General features: G+C 45.2%; 1 protein-coding gene across 4 annotated transcripts; it reads left to right on the forward strand.

Moving 5' to 3' along the window:
- Positions 1-2,507: 2,507 nt before the first annotated feature.
- TGIF1 (TGFB induced factor homeobox 1) lies at positions 2,508-15,029 on the forward strand. 4 transcript variants are annotated; one of them, XM_030012342.1, is made up of 3 exons: positions 2,508-2,526; positions 10,953-11,179; positions 12,511-15,029. In XM_030012342.1, exons 2-3 carry the CDS (start codon positions 10,997-10,999, stop codon positions 13,075-13,077), a joined length of 750 nt encoding a protein of 249 aa, XP_029868202.1. In that variant the 5' UTR covers positions 2,508-2,526; positions 10,953-10,996; the 3' UTR covers positions 13,078-15,029. The 4 variants fall into 4 exon arrangements, with proteins under 4 accessions (XP_029868202.1, XP_029868200.1, XP_029868201.1 ...); XM_030012340.2 differs by lacking the exon at positions 2,508-2,526 and adding an exon at positions 3,720-4,165; XM_030012341.2 differs by lacking the exon at positions 2,508-2,526 and adding an exon at positions 4,964-5,619.
- The last annotated feature ends 3,479 nt before the right edge of the window (positions 15,030-18,508 follow it).

The following is an 18,508-nucleotide window of genomic DNA, read 5'->3' on the forward strand; positions in this document are numbered from 1 at the left end:
GACAGATTTATTCACTGGAAGAACAGTTACTTGTTACATTGCTTTATTCTCATTGCCAAAGGTATGGTGTGCTTAACTTACTGTGCGCTACTTAGTTCTGTTCCAAATATAAAGGAATAAATTTTCTCACAAACATTTCAATGGCATCTGAGCATTCCACAAAGATCAGAGGGTTTATTTGCATAACATCCTATAAAGTGGGGAGAAAAAAAAAAAAAAACACAAAACCTCTCCAGTTTATAAATGAGAAAGTGGAAAAAACAGACTAAGATAACAAACGCCCACAAGCCTGAGGTGCCTAGATCCCGATTCTCCAGAGTACTTCCTTTAAGAGTTTCTATGCCCAAAGCATGGTCTTGGAGACTTCAATAGTTAGGTAAACACAGTCCCAGCATCTGAAAGCAAAGCACTTCTAAAGTAAGAAACATACAATTAGTCATGCAAGATATCACACACGGCAGCACGACAGGATAGAAACACGCGTGCATCACCACAGAACATTGATAAACCTATGATATGGACAATCATTGAGCAATTCAAAGTCTAGCCCCTCCAGTTTTATTTCTCTGCCTTCTTGGAATCCAGTTACAAATACTTACAGCATGTCTATGCAGATGGGTCCAGACAGAGCTGAACTTGCTCTGACTAAACCAAGCTGTTCAAACCTGTTGGCACAGATGTATCTTGATGCACATGTATACCACTACTTACCCAAGGAGCTGCACAGATGCCAAAGTTGCTCAGTGAGCAGTGTGAACTGCTTGTGAGATATGATAATTAGTGCTGATGCAGCTCCAGCGGATTAAGTAATACTAAAAAACACAGCCTTGCCAACATGTGAAGGGAAAAGAAAAACTGTAGAAAGGTACATATTGTCTTCCATACCATCTACTTCTGCCTGCAAGCAGCAGCCAATACCAACACTCAACATCAACTTATAGGATACTGGGTTACAGCATTCACTGTAAAATCAAGTTGTTCTATTCCTCAGATTTGAGCTCAGGACAGACAAGGCGTGTTGAGACTTTACCGATAAAGAAGGTTGCAGGTTTTCTTCCACCCACCATACTTTTTTGAAAGCTTTATCCACCCTACCATCTCGAACATGTATCAAGAGTCTTCAAGTGGTAAAGACGGCCTGAATTTGTAGACAGACCCGAGGTATTTCCCCAGACAATAACTGCAAGGTGCACTGCACAAGCCCACTTTCTGCTTTTCCCAGTGGTCCCAACAATGGATACACCTCTCCATACTCACATCCATGGAGTAACTTGGTTCAAAAAAATGCCTCTCTGTGCATTTGGTACCCGGGGAGCTAGGAATGAACACCCACCGGTCCACTGCCTACTGCTACTAGGTAAAAAGCTACCACACTAAGTGAAAGTCAATCTTCTCCTAGCATCCTCTGAGAAAATTCCTAGGAACCAGCTTTCCAGCAGAGCTAGAAAGGCTGCTCCTAATGCTCTTAAAAGCAAGCCTGAGCTCAGTGTAAAAGTAAAACTTTAGTTTTTCCCCTCATAAAAGTGACCTTGCCGAAGAAGAACCAGAAGAAAAACCCCAACCCCAAGACCCCCAAAAACCCAACCCAAACAAATCTCGACACCCCCCCCCCAAAAAAAAAAAAAAAAGAAAGAAAGAAAGGGAAGAGTTTGGTTCACAGTTTGCCGGCAGTCCCAAGGACAATAAGCAAGCGCGAGGCGGCTTGGGCGGTATGGAGAAAGGGAAATGTCTTCAAATCCCTGACGTGCCTTTTGTTAACTTCCCGTAATTTTTTTTTTTTTTAGCATGACCGTGCCCGGACGCTCAAAACACCAGTTTGAAGAGTCAGCCCTCACAGCTGGGAAGCAGGACTTTAAGCAACAAAACCAAAACAGGAACCCCTCCCCCCAAAAAAACAAGCCACGGCGGCGAGCGAGCACACCCCCAGCCCCTGAGTCACCAGTTCCTCGGAGACACAGCTCGCTCCTTACGTTACAAACACCCGCCCCTAAGCCAGCCTCGTCCTCCCGAGCTGCCACCGTACGGGGCGGCAGCACCGAGCTCCCTCACCCCCGCCCGGGCGCGAACCGAACCGGACACAACCGAGGGGCGACGCCGGCACCGCGGCAGGAAGGCGGCCTGGAGGGCGGGCGAGCGGGCGCGCGCGCCGCCACCCTCGGCCGGCGGAGGGCGGTTGGTCAGGCGGTAACGGCCCGCCTCGCGCCGCCACCGCCGGCGGGAGCTCAGTCAGCGCCGCTCGGCACAACTGCCCGCCTGACTCGGCGCTGGCCCGCGGCGCCGTGAGTCTGTGCGTCTGGCCTGGCCCGCCTCGCTAGCCTACAGCCAGACACACCGGATACCAGCGACCAGCCCCAACAGTCACCCAAAGGCGAACCGCCGGCCCCGCGGCGGCCAACACTGGGGCCTTGTTAACTGACATGACTCACCAGCCGCCCTCCCCCCGTACACGTCCCCCATTCAGGATGTAACAGCTGTTTTATCTCCAGCAAGGTCGCTGTAATTACGCCACATAAAAATAGTTACAAGGTACTCGGGAGAATTTGCTGTTAAAACGCTGTTTCTTCCTCTTCTGCTGTGAATGCGCGTTTGTGTGGATGCCCGCGCCGCCGAGCAGGAGGTGGGGGGGAAGGAAGGAGCCCTGCTCAGCCGTAGGAGTTAATTATTTCATCGGCCGTTTAAAGCTTTTGCTTCTCAGTCCCCAGTGCCTGCCCCGGCTCCTCCTCGTCCAGCACGTAGCGGTGCAGGAGTCATACAAATATACACGCTCCCGTGCATAAAAAGCACTCCACATCCGCACGCGTGTTTCGAGGCAAGGCGGCTTATTTTACTTTCCACGCCAAAACCTTCGCGCGTGAAGTTTCAGCCCGGAGCTCGGCCTTCAGCGCTTTGAAGTACGCGCCCGGCGCCCCAGGGCACCTCGCTTTGACAGGGAGCGGCTGGACCCGCCGCCGAGGCCACCCGACTTCGGGGAGGGCTCTCCCCCCCCCCCCCCCCCCCAGTGGGAAGCTGGAGCGAGCCCTCCGCGAACGAGCGGCTCGTAGGTCCCGCGTTTCCCATTCCGGAGGAAAATAAACTGTTGCTGCAACGCGCGCTCGCCCGAGAGGGATGAGTCAAGCTGCGAGACTTTTCTCTCTTTTACAGCTATGAGCATGTGTCGCACCAAAATCCACCGGGCTGGGGAGCAGAGTGGGGGAAACAACCTTTACCAACTGATGTAAAAATAACCCCAGAAACGGGGCTCGCCTTCCCCGCGGGAGGGGCTGGCCAGCGCCGGCCGGCCGGGGCTCCTTCAGTGCCATCGCGGGGGGGTGGGGCGCAGGAGGCGAAGCAGCCCCCGCCGGCAGCAGGGAGGGGGGCACCGGGGAGGCGAGGCGGCGGGGCCCGCCGGTCTTTGGAGGGCTCCTTCTCCTGCCGTACGTACGCTCCTTTCTTCTCTCTATTCACGCAAAGGAGTGGGTGGTTTATCCGGCAGCAACAGGAGGAGGCTAGTCAAGGGCAGCTGTCAAAATCTCCCCCCCCCTCCCTCCTTCTCCTTCCAGTTTAATGATCAAACGTCTGCCTGGAAGAAAGGCGGGGGAGCAGGAGACACGAAGGGCTCCCCCCGCCGCCGCTGTTGTGTGTGCATGAGCGGGTACGGGCGGACACCCCCCACCCCTCCCGCCGGCCCGTCCCTCCCCTCCCGTCTGACAGAGACCCAGCAGCCCGGGAGGGGAGGAGAGAGGAGGAGGAGGAGGCAGCGCGGCAGCCGCGAGTGCCAGTGCAGCGCTCGGTTACTCGCCCGTACTCACTGCGGGGAGGTGGGGGAGGGCGGGCGCTGTGTACCTTTCCCTCCCGTGCCTTTCCTCACTTTAACAAGCCGGGGCCAATCGCCGGCAGAAAGGAACAAAGGGAAGGGGGGAGGGAAGCCCACCCCGGCAGCAGCCGCACCAGAAAACCCCCGGGGAGGCAGAGCCCTCCGGCTCCCGCTGACAGCAGCGCGGCCCCGGAGTGGGCGCCTGGCTCCGCGCCGGTGTTTCTTCTTCTTCTTCTTCGTCGCCGTCCTCCTCCTCCTCCTCCTCGACGAGTTTAAAGGGGGAGCGGCGTCCGACAAAGAGAGAGAAACTTGGGTCGGTGTGCGGGGTGTCCGGCGGCTCGGTCCTCGCGATCAAGATGAAAAGTAAAAAAGGTAGTTGTGATCGGGTGTGTGCCGCCGCTGGGAGAAAGCGGGGTGCCCTGCGCCTCTTCTCTCCCTACGGGAACGGCTCGGAGGGGAAGGGGGGGGGGGGCTGTTGCCAAGCCAGACGGAGTCTGTTTTCCTTCTCTTCTCGTCCCTTTTCTCCCCAGTGCCCCCCCTCCCGCCCCGACCGAGCTCTCGTGGAAGATGGCAGTGGATGCTCCGCTCCCAGACAAAACACGCGGGGCTGTTGTTTGGAGGCGGCCGCCTCTCCGCGCCGCTGGCTCCCTGTCAAAAACACGTCCAGCCGCCCGCCTTATGCCTCCGCGAAGTTTTGTTTTTGCTCCCTCCGCCGAGCCTCCCCCCCCTCCCTGCCCTCCGCTAAAACGCTTTTTGTCTCTTTTTCGCACCGAGCCCCGCCGTCCCGCTGCCGGGGGACGAGGGTGCGGGCCGTTTTCCCAACTTGGGGCGAGGAAAGCGGGGCCGCCCACAACTCCGACCGCAGCGATCCGCGGGCGCCTGGCAACTCTTTGTTCGCAGTGGGAGCGGGCACGCCAGCCGGGGGGGGGGGCTCGGCAGGAGGGTCTCAAACCCCATCCGCGCCCTTGGCTGCGTTGTTTTGGTGAAAGTTGCTGCCTTTTTCTTCCCTTCCTTTTATCACTTAAAACGGGGGCGTGGGTGGGGGTAAAAGTACAGAAGTTTCGACACAGTTAGGGTTAAAAGGAGGAAGACTTTTTTTCCCCCCATAAAAATAAGGCGCTGTAAGTTTCCTTTGTGTTAATTTACAAACAGATAAACTTTAGGGGATTGTTACTCTTCGTGGTTGTGGTGGTGCTTTAAGTGCCTTCAAATTAGAGCTTGGCCACAAAGACGCGGAACATGCTTTCAGATTTAACGCATCTGCGCTGGCTGGAAAGAAGTTGATAGCAAAGCAGTATCTTTTCAGTTGCGATTTAGCAGCCGGTAGTGTGGATGAAGGGTGTTTTGCATTCAAAGACCATTAAATTATCCGAAGTGGAGGGTTAGAGGGGAGCAGTGCGCATGTTCAGTACTCCAGAGTTGTGCTGTTTTTCCCCTACTACGCATTCCTGCGGCTCTATAGTAGAGCAGCTTCGCTCATTGTTGCTCCTTGGAGCAATTAATGCATATGTAGTTCGTGAAATCATTGGGCTGCTGGAAACGTGATGTATTAATATGGTTTGTAGCCCTCGTACGAAGCTTTGGACGTGCCACTCATCTAAGAGGAGCACACACAAAGGGAATTAAGCTACAAAGACGAAGTTTAAACAGCGGTTTAACAGCGAAGCATTCCGAGTTCCCGCAGGAGCGGGGCGCGTACGGCGCGTTTCAGCCTGCCTGGGAACTGCACGGATTTTTAGATTACAACATGTGCTGCATACCAAGCTCGGCCGTCTGTGCCTAGAGACAGTGACAGCATTGACTTTAAAATGTTTCAGTCGCCTTAGGTAGGTTGAGATCCTTAACCTTATTGCAAGCAGGGTTTTTTTGGTTTTTTTTTGTTTTTTTTTTTTGTTTGTTTTTTTTTTAATGGTTTCACTGAATTAATTTAGCCCAGTTATTTTTAGGACATTCCTATGCTCCCTATTTGCACAGCAGTGGTGAGCTGGTTTCCTGTCTGCTGTTGCTTCCATTGTTCAGACTTCTCTCCCCGAGGGCAGCTGCTGGTTGGTGAAATACCAAGCTCCCTGCACTTTCAACTGTTGTTCTTGCCACCCCCGAAATAAATGCATGTGAAAAACGCTGACGTAGTTTCTAGGTATGCATGTATGGGGCTTTGTGCGTGTGTGTGTGAGTGGTGGTGGGGGAGATCTGCTTTGAGGATTGCAAGTTCTGGGCTGAAACAATGGAAACAATGAAAGGTGACAGGCGGGAGGGAGAACTTTAGAGAGGGGCCATGGGCCTGGGGTTTGCGTGGCAGAAATTAAAAGGTGTGGAGACAAAGACGGAAACTTTTAAAAAGATGTTAGGGCTAGGGTGCCTTTGTTTTATTAAAGGTTGGGCTTGTAGTTATTTGTGACCTACTGGCATTTGAGGCTCATTCAATAAGTTACAAAGAGTGACTTTGTTACAGATTTCTTGCTTGCACTCTTAGAAAAATCCCGTTTGAAGAAAAAGAATGTATAGCACAGCCAAGTCTCACCGCTTTAGAAGCGATAGAGCACAAGCTGTGAAATGCAGAGGAAAACAAATAAGCTGGTTCCTCAGTTATGAAACTTACTCAGAGGAAAAAGTTTTTTTTTACTATGGAAATTCCCTTCTGCATCCTTGTAGTTCTTGGTTACTTATGAATAATTTCAAACCAATTTATTTTTGTTGCTGGGTTTTAAATTCACATTAAATTTTAGTTAAGTTTTTTGTTTGTGTATTGGATTTTTTTGTTGTTGGGGTGGTTTTTTTTTTTAGCTATCAGGCTGTAGATTAAAATCTTGAGGACTCTTCTGTGGATAGCTTCATTTACAAAAAATAATGTGATGGCAATCACTGAACATACTCAGCTTGTTAATTAGCTGATTTAGAATACAATCTCGTGAAGACACAGGCATGTGCTCAAGTTTATACATGTGAGGAATCCTACTGAACTTGGTTAGTACAGGATCGGGGCCTTAGATGGGAACTGGTTCTGTTTATCTGTGTTCATAAAAGAAAAATCCAGTTCAAGAAATTCAGAGAACCCTAAGGGGGTGGGGTGGAAGGTTTTCCATAAGGTGATTTTTGTCCATCCCCTCTCTGGAGGGCAGAGATTGTTCCTTGTGGTATACTTTGTCCTGTTTTGAATAACAATTGGCTTCTGCCACTTCCTCTGTGAAGCTCTTCCTCGATACAATGGGATAGTTGGTTTTGGTGTGTTGTTTTTTTGGTTTTTTTTTTTGTTTGTTTGTTTTTTTTTTCCCTGATAGCCTAAATTTTTCATTTGCTTAACTTCCATTTAATTTGTCTCAGCCTCTCTAAATGCTTTGTCCTCCCCCTCACAGTATTTCAGCATGCCTTCTCAAGTAGCAGTAGTTTATTTTGAAATCAACTGTAGTCATCACTGTACTTTTCTACTCAAGTTGTTTCAAGCTGTTAACTGTTAGGTGTTGAGACTAGACTAGAGATCCTAGGTGTAATCTTCCCTGAGCTGATTACAGGAAGACCTGTAAAGTCTTTGGGCTGTGATACAATGAAACAGTGCATTCAATCATGTATATGACTTCAGCTGGGAAGCCAGGAGGATAAAGTAATTTATAAAGAAGGGATGCTGATCATGTAGTTCTTAGGCCATTAATAGTGTGGACTGCTCATCTAAATGGCGATGGCAGGAGTGGAGAACTGGGATTTTGTATTGTTTCTCAGACCTCTCTGCAAATGAACTTGTGCTGCTTTAATTTAGTCCTGTAAAAGCAGTTTTTCTGTTTAGATTAAGTGTATTTGGGAACAGACATAGAATAACCTGGTGCTAGCCTGCTTTTAAAGTGAAATAAATTAGTAGGTCAGCTGGGGCTACTCGTCCTGTCCACATGCCTTTATTCTGGGTGTAAATAACAGTAAGCCAATGGTCCAGTTGTGGAGCCTGGCCAGAAGCCTTTTCAGTTGGGCCCTGTTAAAACAGGAAACCAGCAGCGAATAGCCTGATTACTAACAAGATGGAAAAACAAAGCTGGGTTGTAATCAGCAGGAATGCTTTAATGAAAACAGAGCCTTGACAGCAACAACGTGTCTCCTGCTCTAGTAAAAAGTATCAGCTGGGGTAGTGTGAGATTTCTAGCCATGACTTCCTGTTGCTGCTCGCTCTGTACCGCACCGGAGAGATCTGCCACAAGTTCAGAGGGCTGATCATCTATTTAAATGACCTCATTTAAATGTGGAGAAGTTGTACTACACTGGGTTTCCTGTTTAACCAAAACCTGCTTTGTACCACACTAACTTACTGTGTCAATTAATATGACAGACTAAGCGAACGGGTCAAAGGGCAAGGCAGGCTCCGCTGTTGACTCATTTCTTGCTAGGTAGGTTACGGTTAGTCAGATGGCAACTTTTACTTTAGCAAAAGGTCTTGTTTGCAAAATAGAGAAACGTTTTTATGCTGCTGGCTTTCAGACAGTATTTTTTCACCTTTTTTTTGGGGGGGGGGGGGTGAAAAAGAGCAACAGTTCCAGAAGAAGTTTTGCTGTCAAATCAGTTTTCTCAAATTCAGAGAGATGCCTGTGGAGTCTTTTAGCTATGTTTAGATCTTGGAGAGGTTGCTGCAGATGGGCTGGTGTGTGTCTGGAGGACTTGTTTTGCCATGTAAATATAGATTGCAAACCATTAGACACCTAGCTTTCTCATAGGAGTAGTTTCTTTGGCTTCTCTTCCCTCTTATTTCCAACCCTCACTGTTAGCCTCTCCCAGTTTTCCAAGGTCCTGTCTTGCTGCCTATTATATTTAAAAACAAACAAAAACCCCAACCCACTAAAGTGCTGCAACACTTCTGGTTTCTGACAAACAAGAACAGTGCACTTGAAAACATGGTCTGAATAGCGTAGGCTAGTTTTAGCTAGTTTTTAAATTCAATTTAAAAGGGATGAACTGCTTTGCAGAGCTATCCTGTTGTCTGTGCAGGATCTTTGTTCCAAGAAGTTCTCTGCATGGCTCCAGGAGCCCATTGTGCAAGGCATGTTCTCAGGTTAGGTTGAAAGCCTGACAGCACTTTTCCGTGAAGCTATGACAAATACAAAGCAGTTTGCTCAGAATCATTTTAAAGCAAACTTGACATATTTTCTACATAAATTAAGAACCTGTTTACATAATTTGGAGTTTATCTTGTGTTGGCTATTTAAATATTGTCTATTGTTCCTGTTCCATGACTGGATAATTTATGTAGCTAATCATCACAGGAAAAATTTGGTATGTCAGTTTGGTGTTTGTTGGTTACATAAATCATCAACTGGGAAAATGAAAACCATATTAAGTGAGTTACTGAAGTAACTACACCAGACAAATTACAGATTGATCATCCTGCTGGGAATGCTTGCATATCAAAAATCTGTATTGAAATTTGGATGACTTAAACTAAATATAAGGATGTTGGAGCTATTCATAAATAGGGGAAGGAAAGAATAATTTACCATGTCAGCTTTGGCTAAAGTTTGAAAGTGTGAGGAAAGGTCTTCCTCTGCTTCCCCCTCCCCGCCCCGCCAAGTATTAAGGAAAACTTGCACAGGCACACCTTTTTTCTTTCTTTCTGTGTTGTGGGGTTTTGTTTGTTTGTTTAAATGACATTAATTCCTTCTATTTCTTTACTTATGGATATAACCATAGCTTTATATAGTTTTATACTTTCACAGGCATGCTTCTTGTATTTTAGGGCTAACTTTGTTTCCTTGAACAGAATTTTTGAATTGTGACTGGTTGCCCACATAAAAGTTTTACTTTTGACATTTAACTTGCTTTTACTATGAAGGTTTTTAGTTTTGATATTATGAATGAGCAAGTTTCTTCTCCCGCCCCCCCCAATCTAAGTTCAAAATACAGAAAGATTAAGGGCTTGTTTTCCTTCTATAGTTTCTAGAAAATGCTTCTGAAAGCCAGTATAATTCCCCTTGAAATTAGTATTAAATTGTACTAGTTGAAAATGGGAGCTATCTTATTTGAATTTATATATAGTTCATAAGATTCCTAAAATTTCTGGTGAGCTTAACCTGGTGAGTATTTAAAGCATGGTTTTCTTTGTATTTTACAGTACTATTTGTTTCCCCAGTGACTTGTATATCCCACCAAAGGAGTAGAGTTGTAGTCTTCCTAACTATTGAACACTTGGTTGTTTGTTTTAATTTTATTGACATACCATAGCTTCATGTTACTAGTAGTGTGGTGTATAAATAAAGGGATAATCAGATTTTGAAATCTGTTCCTTCCTTTGTGTTGAAGGAAAAAGGTATGCAGTTAACTTGTAAATCTGAAGCCTTTGTAGTAAGTGTAGCATAGAGAACACATTTCCACAGATTAAAACGTGAGATGAAAACTATGAAGTTGAAAAAATAATCAGGATGCAAAGTGGTATATTTAAAACTAACTAACCAACCCACCCAAACATTAAATGATTGTGATTCTTTGCTACCAAAGTGCAATTAAAGAAGTCCATCTCCTGATAAACTGGTGGACCTGGACCAGGACCAGGTACCTGGTTTGTTCCTTTTCCTGCACTTTTTTTTTCCTTCCTAAGTGAACATTCACTTGAGGGTGGGGGCAGACACAATTTTTCCTTTTCTTCTTTTTTTGTTCCATTAGTTTTTATTAATAGATCTGGAATGAGCTATTAATCTATAAAATCTACAAGCTATCTCTCCCAGGAGGGAAGCATCAGCATGTTAAGAAGTAATTAAATAACCCAACGCTTGCGTTGGGTGTTTTAAGTTCTTGCTTATTGACCTTTTACCCAGCCACTGGGTAGTTATCCTTGAAGAAGAGTGTTGGATGCATACCATAGCAAGCAAATTTGGACAATATTGGCATTAGATAGAAGCTATCTGATAACATGCAGCAGATGAAAGGTTGCCAGGGGAACAAGAAAATGAGGGTTTGCAGAGAAGAATTCCCCTAGGAACAGATCATTGGTGCTACTTTTTGTTCAGCTGACAGAAAAGCTACAGCTTGACAAGTTAACACTACAGGACAAATCTCCTCTATACGAGGCTATACCATGATTCATATAGTAAAGACAGTTGATGTAATAAAAAGTGTCTGAACGATAGAATGCTGGAGCTGAGTAGTTTACGGGTTTAGGAGGCTGATTGTTCTTGTCTTCTTATAATTGTAGGTGTAGTTGCAATATCAGGCAGTGAAACGGAGGATGATGACACTATGGAGGTCCCACTGGATCTTTCCTCATCTGCTGGCTCAGGCAAACGGAGGAGACGTGGCAACCTGCCCAAGGAATCCGTGCAGATTCTTCGGGACTGGCTATATGAGCACCGATACAATGCTTATCCTTCAGAGCAAGAAAAAGCGCTGTTATCCCGACAAACACACCTTTCCACACTACAGGTATTAAAAAAAAAAAGTAGTTCTTGCTTCAAAAGGAGCTATTTTCTTCTTAATTTACCTGTGGTCTAGTCACTGATACAAATGTTTACACTGCATGTGAGATTTCCTTTTTTTATTGTTACTCACTCTCCTTCTGACAGCACTTGTAAGGAGAAAACAAATGAATCGTGTGTTACGATGATCTTTGTTTATTGGGAATAAAATTACTTCTCTGGGAGAACAGACAGTCATGAATTCAAGCATGCATGCTAATTTTTGCGGAATTGGGCCCCAAAAGACATAAAGTGTCTGTATAAGGTAATTTATTGTGAGAATAACATATTTATTTGTCAACAGAGGTTTTATGGTGATAGATAGGCAGCTTAACACATAACTCTTCACTTCTAAAACTGCCACTTGAGGCTCGTTCTTGTACAACATGCATGTATATAATTATGTGTATGATGACTTCCATTAAGATCAGTGGAAAAACCTATATGGGATAGAGCTACTCAAGTGTGTTAGTATAGGTATGAGTGGTTAGTTTGGATTCTCATCCCGGGATAGCGCTGGCAGCTGTGAGGGCCCTTGGATGCATCATTCGTCTTCTGTGGTCCTCTTTGGTGGAATAGCTGTTGACAATTGCTGCTTTCCACCTCGTGGGAAGGTGGCTGCATGAGAACTTGAGTAAACCCTGGTTTGGTTTTGAGAGGCACTAAATATAGAGTGCTTCTCTTTACTTCTGGGTTTTATTTTTCCAGATTAATTCATTAGTACAAATTTCATAATTGGCTATAAAGTAAAATTTCCTTAATGTAACATCATAAAGAAAACCTCCTTTATGTAGTAAACAGAAAGAAGACGTTAAACTGTAAACTATCCTGTATCACCCAGGAAACTGGTTTGATATTTAAACAAGGACAAACTTAAATGAGGTAATTCATGTTATGTCTGTCGACACAGTCAGTTGAACAAGGAAAATCAGTAACTATTTGTGGGAGGAGTGGCTCTCTTCACAGAGAAAAGGTTTTCCTGTTGTTAATTAACCTAAGCTAGGGAACAATAGCTAATAGGTTAATGTGTGTGCACAGAGTTAAAACTAAACTCCTCTGTTTGGGCTAGCAGTCTTCAGATGTGCTAGGGCTTTCTGTAACAGGAGTGGAGAGCCAGGGGTAGAGCCAGGGCGAGGGAAGGGCCTTTGCCAGGCATGTCAGAACTTGTCAGTAGGTCTCTCTTTTGTTCTGCAGTTAAGGAAACTGCTTGGAGGGGTTCATTAATCTAACCCAACGACTCTAATGGCACATAGTTGGAAATGAATGAAGGTAGAAATTAAGATGTCATTATATTCCCAGGTCTGCAACTGGTTTATCAATGCACGCCGCAGGCTTTTACCTGACATGCTGAGGAAGGATGGCAAAGACCCAAATCAGTTCACTATCTCTCGGCGAGGGACCAAGCTTCCTGAGGGCAACCTGGTGGAGTCTTCCATCAGCACAAAGAACTACATTCCCTTGCTGGAGGAGACTGCCTTCCTTCCCACTGCTGCACCGGTCGGCAAGACTGTGTCCTCTTCCAAGCCGGCTTCCCCGGGATCGGTCCTGGCTCGGCCGTCGGTGATTTGCCACACGACTGTGACTGCATTGAAGGACGCCCCTTTCCACTTTTGCCAGCCAGCTGATGTAGGCCAGACCACGGACCTGCAGCAGCCCCCGGCCAACGGCTTCACAGACAACTCCCTCTCCTACCATGAGGACGCCTCTAAACTGGGACCTGGTGCAAACACACAAAGCGGGCTCTTTAACACTCCTCCTCCAACCCCACCAGACCTTAACCAGGATTTTAGTGGATTTCAGCTACTGGTGGATGTTGCACTCAAAAGGGCGGCAGAGATGGAGTTGCAGGCGAAACTTATGGCCTAAATCCCTTTCCTTCTTCTTCCCCGTTTTGTTTTTCCAGGCAGGGATCTAACAGCTGTGTGGTTATTGCCACCCACACAATATCAAAAGACTTCACTGCATTATTATTATTATTTTTTTTATTAATCTTATTTGCACAAGGGATTGCTGAAATGAAGCTTCCTGTCACTGAGATGGTCTTCAGTGGAATATGGTCATTCCAAGAATTATAAACTTAAAGCTACTGTAGAAAGAAAGGGTTGTGTGTTTTTTTTTTGTTTTGTTTTGTTTTTTTTTAATGTTTTCTTTGTAGGTTTTTCATAATGTGAGATGGTTCCCAAGATCATGTGATTTGTTTTTGTTTCTTTCAGACTGTGCAATATCTAGTAATGATATAGAGTCTTCTTATCATTCCCATGCGGAACAGAATATACCAACACGCTGTCTAAAATAAATTTTCAATTTTTTTAACAATATGAACTTTGGATGATTATGCTTTTTTCCCATAATGTAATAAAATATTTTCTTTAAAAATGGGTGCATACAGAGTATTTTGTTGAATATGAGCTTTGCAGAAAACACAGCTTTACTCTTGAAATAAATGGAAGTTAGAAATATTTTTGAGCTCACACTGATTCTGTTTGGTTTAGAGAGCTATGCTAGCAGTTGTTGTTAACCAGATGTTTAAAGGAATACTGAAAAGTGGGCCAGAAGTACCTGACCATGTTCTGTTATGTTGAAATTTTTTAAAGGGGCGAAAAGGAGCTATGTAGGCAACTCTCACTAAATTTCAGGGGGATATCTTAGGCCCCTCTAAGAGTTCCAGCTTTTGGCTCCTAGAAATACTTTAGGGCTGGGAAATGTGACAGCCCATGGGGAAGTTCTCCTGAAGGTGAAATGAGGAGGCCAGAAGAGGGGTTGGGGCAAGCGTTCTTTGGAGGACTTTGTGATACAGCTCCTAGACATCACTGGTGACAAATTTTGAGCATGGAAGACAAGGGGTCCCACTCTTACTCTTCCTGGACTAGCAATGAAAAGGGTTTGACTCAGTAATTCTAGTAGACTAAAATAGAAAAGACTGTATTGGGTGGAAATCTATGAGTTCTGGGAGCCAGGTATTGGTAAGGTACTTAAACAGGTGATTGATTAAGATTTAGAATAGATCCCTGTTGTATTGGGCTATATTTTGGCCAACAGAATCTGAGTTACCTTTCAGAAAAGGACTTTGCTATCAAAATGACTTATTACTGAAAAATGCGAAGACTTGCAGCTCACATTTCAACTTACTTGCATGTCAGTCACCCACCCTTATCCTTCCAACAACAGTGAAATAAGAGACCTCTAGGGGAAAAAATCAGTTCCAGCTAATCCTTAAAAACAAACCAGTTGTCTGTTTGGGAGGTTAGGGGAGGGCTTTGTGGAGCAGGAGAGCTGACAAATTTAAGGATATCATTATGAGTAGAAGACTGCAATATTCAGACTGTAGTGTGTATGCATTTTGTTTTGCTGTGGCCTTTATCTTTTTTTAGTGTCAGAAATACTCTTTGTTTGTTCTCTGGAGTACTCTTTGGAATTATATTGAACGTCTGCCTTTCTTTAACCTTCAAGTTTAAAATCAATGATTATATTTTAAAAAAGGCAAATAGTAAACACTGTGGCTTTCTCATGTCTGCATCAGCTTCAGTAACACAGTCATCCTAATATACTGTATGAATATATAATTATTTTTTAATACTTTCTGTTGAAATAAAGCTAGAAAAAATAATTTTGAACATAGCCAGAGATGGCTGTATACTTTGTCTTCGAGGAGTAGCATGTGAGTCCAGAAAGAGCCTTGTGTCTTGTCTCTTTTGACACACTGTACTTGATACTTCTGGGCTGTTTTTTCTGGGATACTTATGTATGGTTTTTTAGTCGTTTGTTTGCTTTTTTTAATGGCTAATTATAAAATAAAATGGAAGTACATTTTTGTGTAACTGTGAGGTCAATGTTAAGGGAAAAGTTGGTCAATAGACGTCCTTTTGTGGCATAGATGATTGTTCTCAAAGGGTGCTAGGCACCCAAAGAGGAGTGTCATCTTTGGTAAAGGTTTGGAAGATGCTTCCTTGTCCGCATGTAGGAAGGAACTTTATTGCAACACTCCTTAAGCCCACGCCTCAAGCACTGACAAAGGAAAAACAACCTCATGCAAATATGTTTGCATTGTTTGATTTAAGTTGTTTGACTTTTTCCTCTTTTTTTTTTTTTTTTCAAAGCATGTTGCTGGTGTGCTGTGGGGTAAAGAAAAAGTGGGGGACTTGAATCATTAAAGGTATTCTCAGAGATCTTTACTCTTGGTTACTCTGCCCTTTAAAATAAAAAAAAAGTCAGCAAGTTTAGGAAAAAAAATTGAGCTTTGCTGGCTGAGCTGACTAGTTCTGTAATTCCACTAGAACAGCTGCAGTACTGAAAATGAAAATAGGATGAGGAAGAAAGCTGTTGCCATTCAGGTTAACAGTTTTCATTGAAAGTAAAAGCCTGTGGTCTCTGCACTGTTTTCATTTACCATTATGCCACACAAAATGGCATTAGTGTATCTGAGCACCAAAGTCCTGCCCATGTGATGAGCACTGCATTTCCATTTTGCTGACTGACTTACACTGGGGACTTTACTTGTGACCAGTTTTGCTTGAGGCCAATTTTTTTTTTATTATTATTATTACTTGTGTTAAGGTTACACCTAGAAGTTCAGCCGTAGTCATAAGCCAAACCTCTTTGGCTGAGTAGCACCTGGCACACTGTGTAAAAGCTTTTCCCTGCCCTGAGGTGTTATTTAACTTGGAGGAAGAAAATGACTCCTATTGAGTACCCACTAAAATATCAAAAGGGAGTTTCTGCTTTCCTGTAATCTAGCACTGATAGTTTTGGTGCAGGCTATTGAAGTTTGCCTGAACCTATTCTTTCAGAGCAGAAACTTGAAGTAACTCCAGATAAAATTATCAAAGGTAGGTAGACGTAGGGCATCAGGTGGAGCGAAGATCCAGAACTGAGCAGAAGTCCTAGTAACAAACTGAAGGCTTCATGTGCCAGTCACTCATCCCTGGTAGAGCAAATGAAAAGTTTATTTCTGGAAACTTGTTTTACCATGGAATAAGGAAAAAAAAAAAGCAGTAGAAAGAAACAATGAGACAACACAGGCAGTTTTGCTGTTCTTGTAGCAGTGATAAACCTAATTGCAAGGCAGCTGTGTCAAAAAACCCAATCTCTGACTGAAAACACACATTTAGGTTGACTCTGAAGATGAAGGGAAGGCATTGCCATGTGTTACTGGAGACTGCGTGGCCAACTGGGGTGTAAGTGAGCTGAGAGGTATGGCAAATCTATGCCAGGGAAACGGCTCACACACAGACTTCATCAACCTTGTTTTCATGGCTTTTGTGTCTTGTAAACAAGTTGTGGCAGCTGCATGTGATAAATCTCTGTGCAGAGCAAAAATAATTACAGTAGGGAGGGAATCTTGAGACTGGCGTCACTGCCTGTGTGTACGGGGGGGGGGTGGCGCCTCACTGCCTGTTTGGGGGGGGGCTTGTGGTATCTGACAAGTCTCCCAGCTTCTGCCATGAGGTCTATGTACACGTCTATAAAACCGTTGAAGCTGTAACAGCTGGCCTCACGTGCTATGGGGGAGGGAAGGGGCACAGGGAGAGCAGGAAACTGGGATAACTTGCTTCGGGACGGCAGTGCAGGCCGTCTGCAAGATCCCGGGCGATGCCGGCTCTGGCCAGAGGGATGCTGCTGCCCAGGCAGAGCGGTGCAGGCAATAACCTCACTGGAAAAGGGGTGGCAGGAGAAAGTAAGCAGAAACCGGGGAGAGAGCCTCTTGGGGGTGGTGGGGAAGGATCACGATTTTCCCCTTGGAGAGAAGGGAAGCCTGCACCGGGAAGCTCAGCCTGCAGAAGGTGTGGTGCAGCTGGAAGCCCAGGTGCACCGTGACCCTGTTAAGTGTCACTTTTGTACCTATGGTATTTAGGCCATTTGCAGTTAACTGTGTGCTGCCCGTCGAAGTCTGTTTTCATTCATCGTTTTTCTCACAGCACTTACGCAGTTTTCTTGTTAGTGCTTAAAGCCTATTCCTGGAGTACTTCGTAGTTCTTTTAAAGGTCATTTGGGTTTTCTTTTTTTCTTTCTCTTCTTGGCTTCTTGCAGTTGTCAACTTCCCTCCTGGCTTTTGCCAAATAGGGATTACTGGCACGAATACAGTGCACGTTCACTTTTCAGGACATTACTTGTTTTAAGCCTCTTGTTCACCAATTGCCCAAGTTGTTTCATCTCTATCCTGTTTTGCTGGTTCAGCAGGCTCTTCTCCCATAAGTTCCAGCATTCAGACTGAAGGAAAAGAGATTAGATTAGCCACTCGCTCTAGCAAGATGTCACTTAAAGGTGTTCCAGACATAATAATTGCATCCCTGTGTTCTGTATGCAGTTCGGTGTCTATTCCAGTCCCTATCATGACAATGAATTCCTGCAGTTCTGCACACACAGAAAATCACATAAAGTAATGCTAGCTATACTACAAAGTAAAAAATCAAGACTACCTCCTCCATCTAAATTTTGCATGCATTCCTGCTGACAGCTCAAAGCCATGGCATTTAGCCATTTTGCTCACCTTTCCCTTTGAAACTGGCTTTACTTGCCTTAAAAATCCCTTTTCTTTCTGAACCTTTCTAATGCCTTCAGCTCTCAGGCATCGGGTCTGGGACGTAAACTGGCAACTATCACAAGTCTTGCTACAGAGGCTTGCATACTAGGGTAGCTTCCAACAACAGATAAACTGCACAGCCCTTTGTAGCACTGCAATGCTGCCTCACTGTGTAATATGAATCACAGTTCCTGAAGCTGATGCAGATACAAATAAATCACATCTGCCTCCCAGCTAATCCCTGTTCCACTGGATAGCACGGTTTCTGCCAAATTTCATGTGATTCCACTGACAAACATAGCATTGATCTTTCAGCTGCTTATGCCAATGCCTAATAAACCTGTAAAGATGCACGCAGGTAGCAGTGCTTTGAATGAGTGACTTAACTAGCGGGCAGGTGGCAGCTTGTGAGGATGGGCTGGATGAGTGCAGCTGACAACTATCTAGCCCTGTTTATTCTCGGACATCTTCTCTGGGACCACAGATGAGGGCTGTGGCTGCTTTCTCTAATTGCAACCTAGCCAGTGCCTGCCCTGGGCAGTGAGCCCTGTCTCTAGGTGTGTAACAACATGACCCTCTCGCAGCAAAGAACCCTTGTCTGGGCACATATAAACCCTACATGTGGCTTTTGTTGTGAGCCTTCCATCACATCATTCAGTGGACGATGAAGACGATAGACCTGACTGCAGCAACAGCAGGTCAATCCCAGTGCTGTGGGTTTTGCAGTAGTATATATGTTTGCATGGCTTCTCTGAGTCTCTCCCTCTCTGCACCATT

This window comes from Aquila chrysaetos, chromosome 4 (assembly GCF_900496995.4).
Source record: "Aquila chrysaetos chrysaetos chromosome 4, bAquChr1.4, whole genome shotgun sequence".
NCBI classification, from domain to species: domain Eukaryota; kingdom Metazoa; phylum Chordata; class Aves; order Accipitriformes; family Accipitridae; genus Aquila; species Aquila chrysaetos.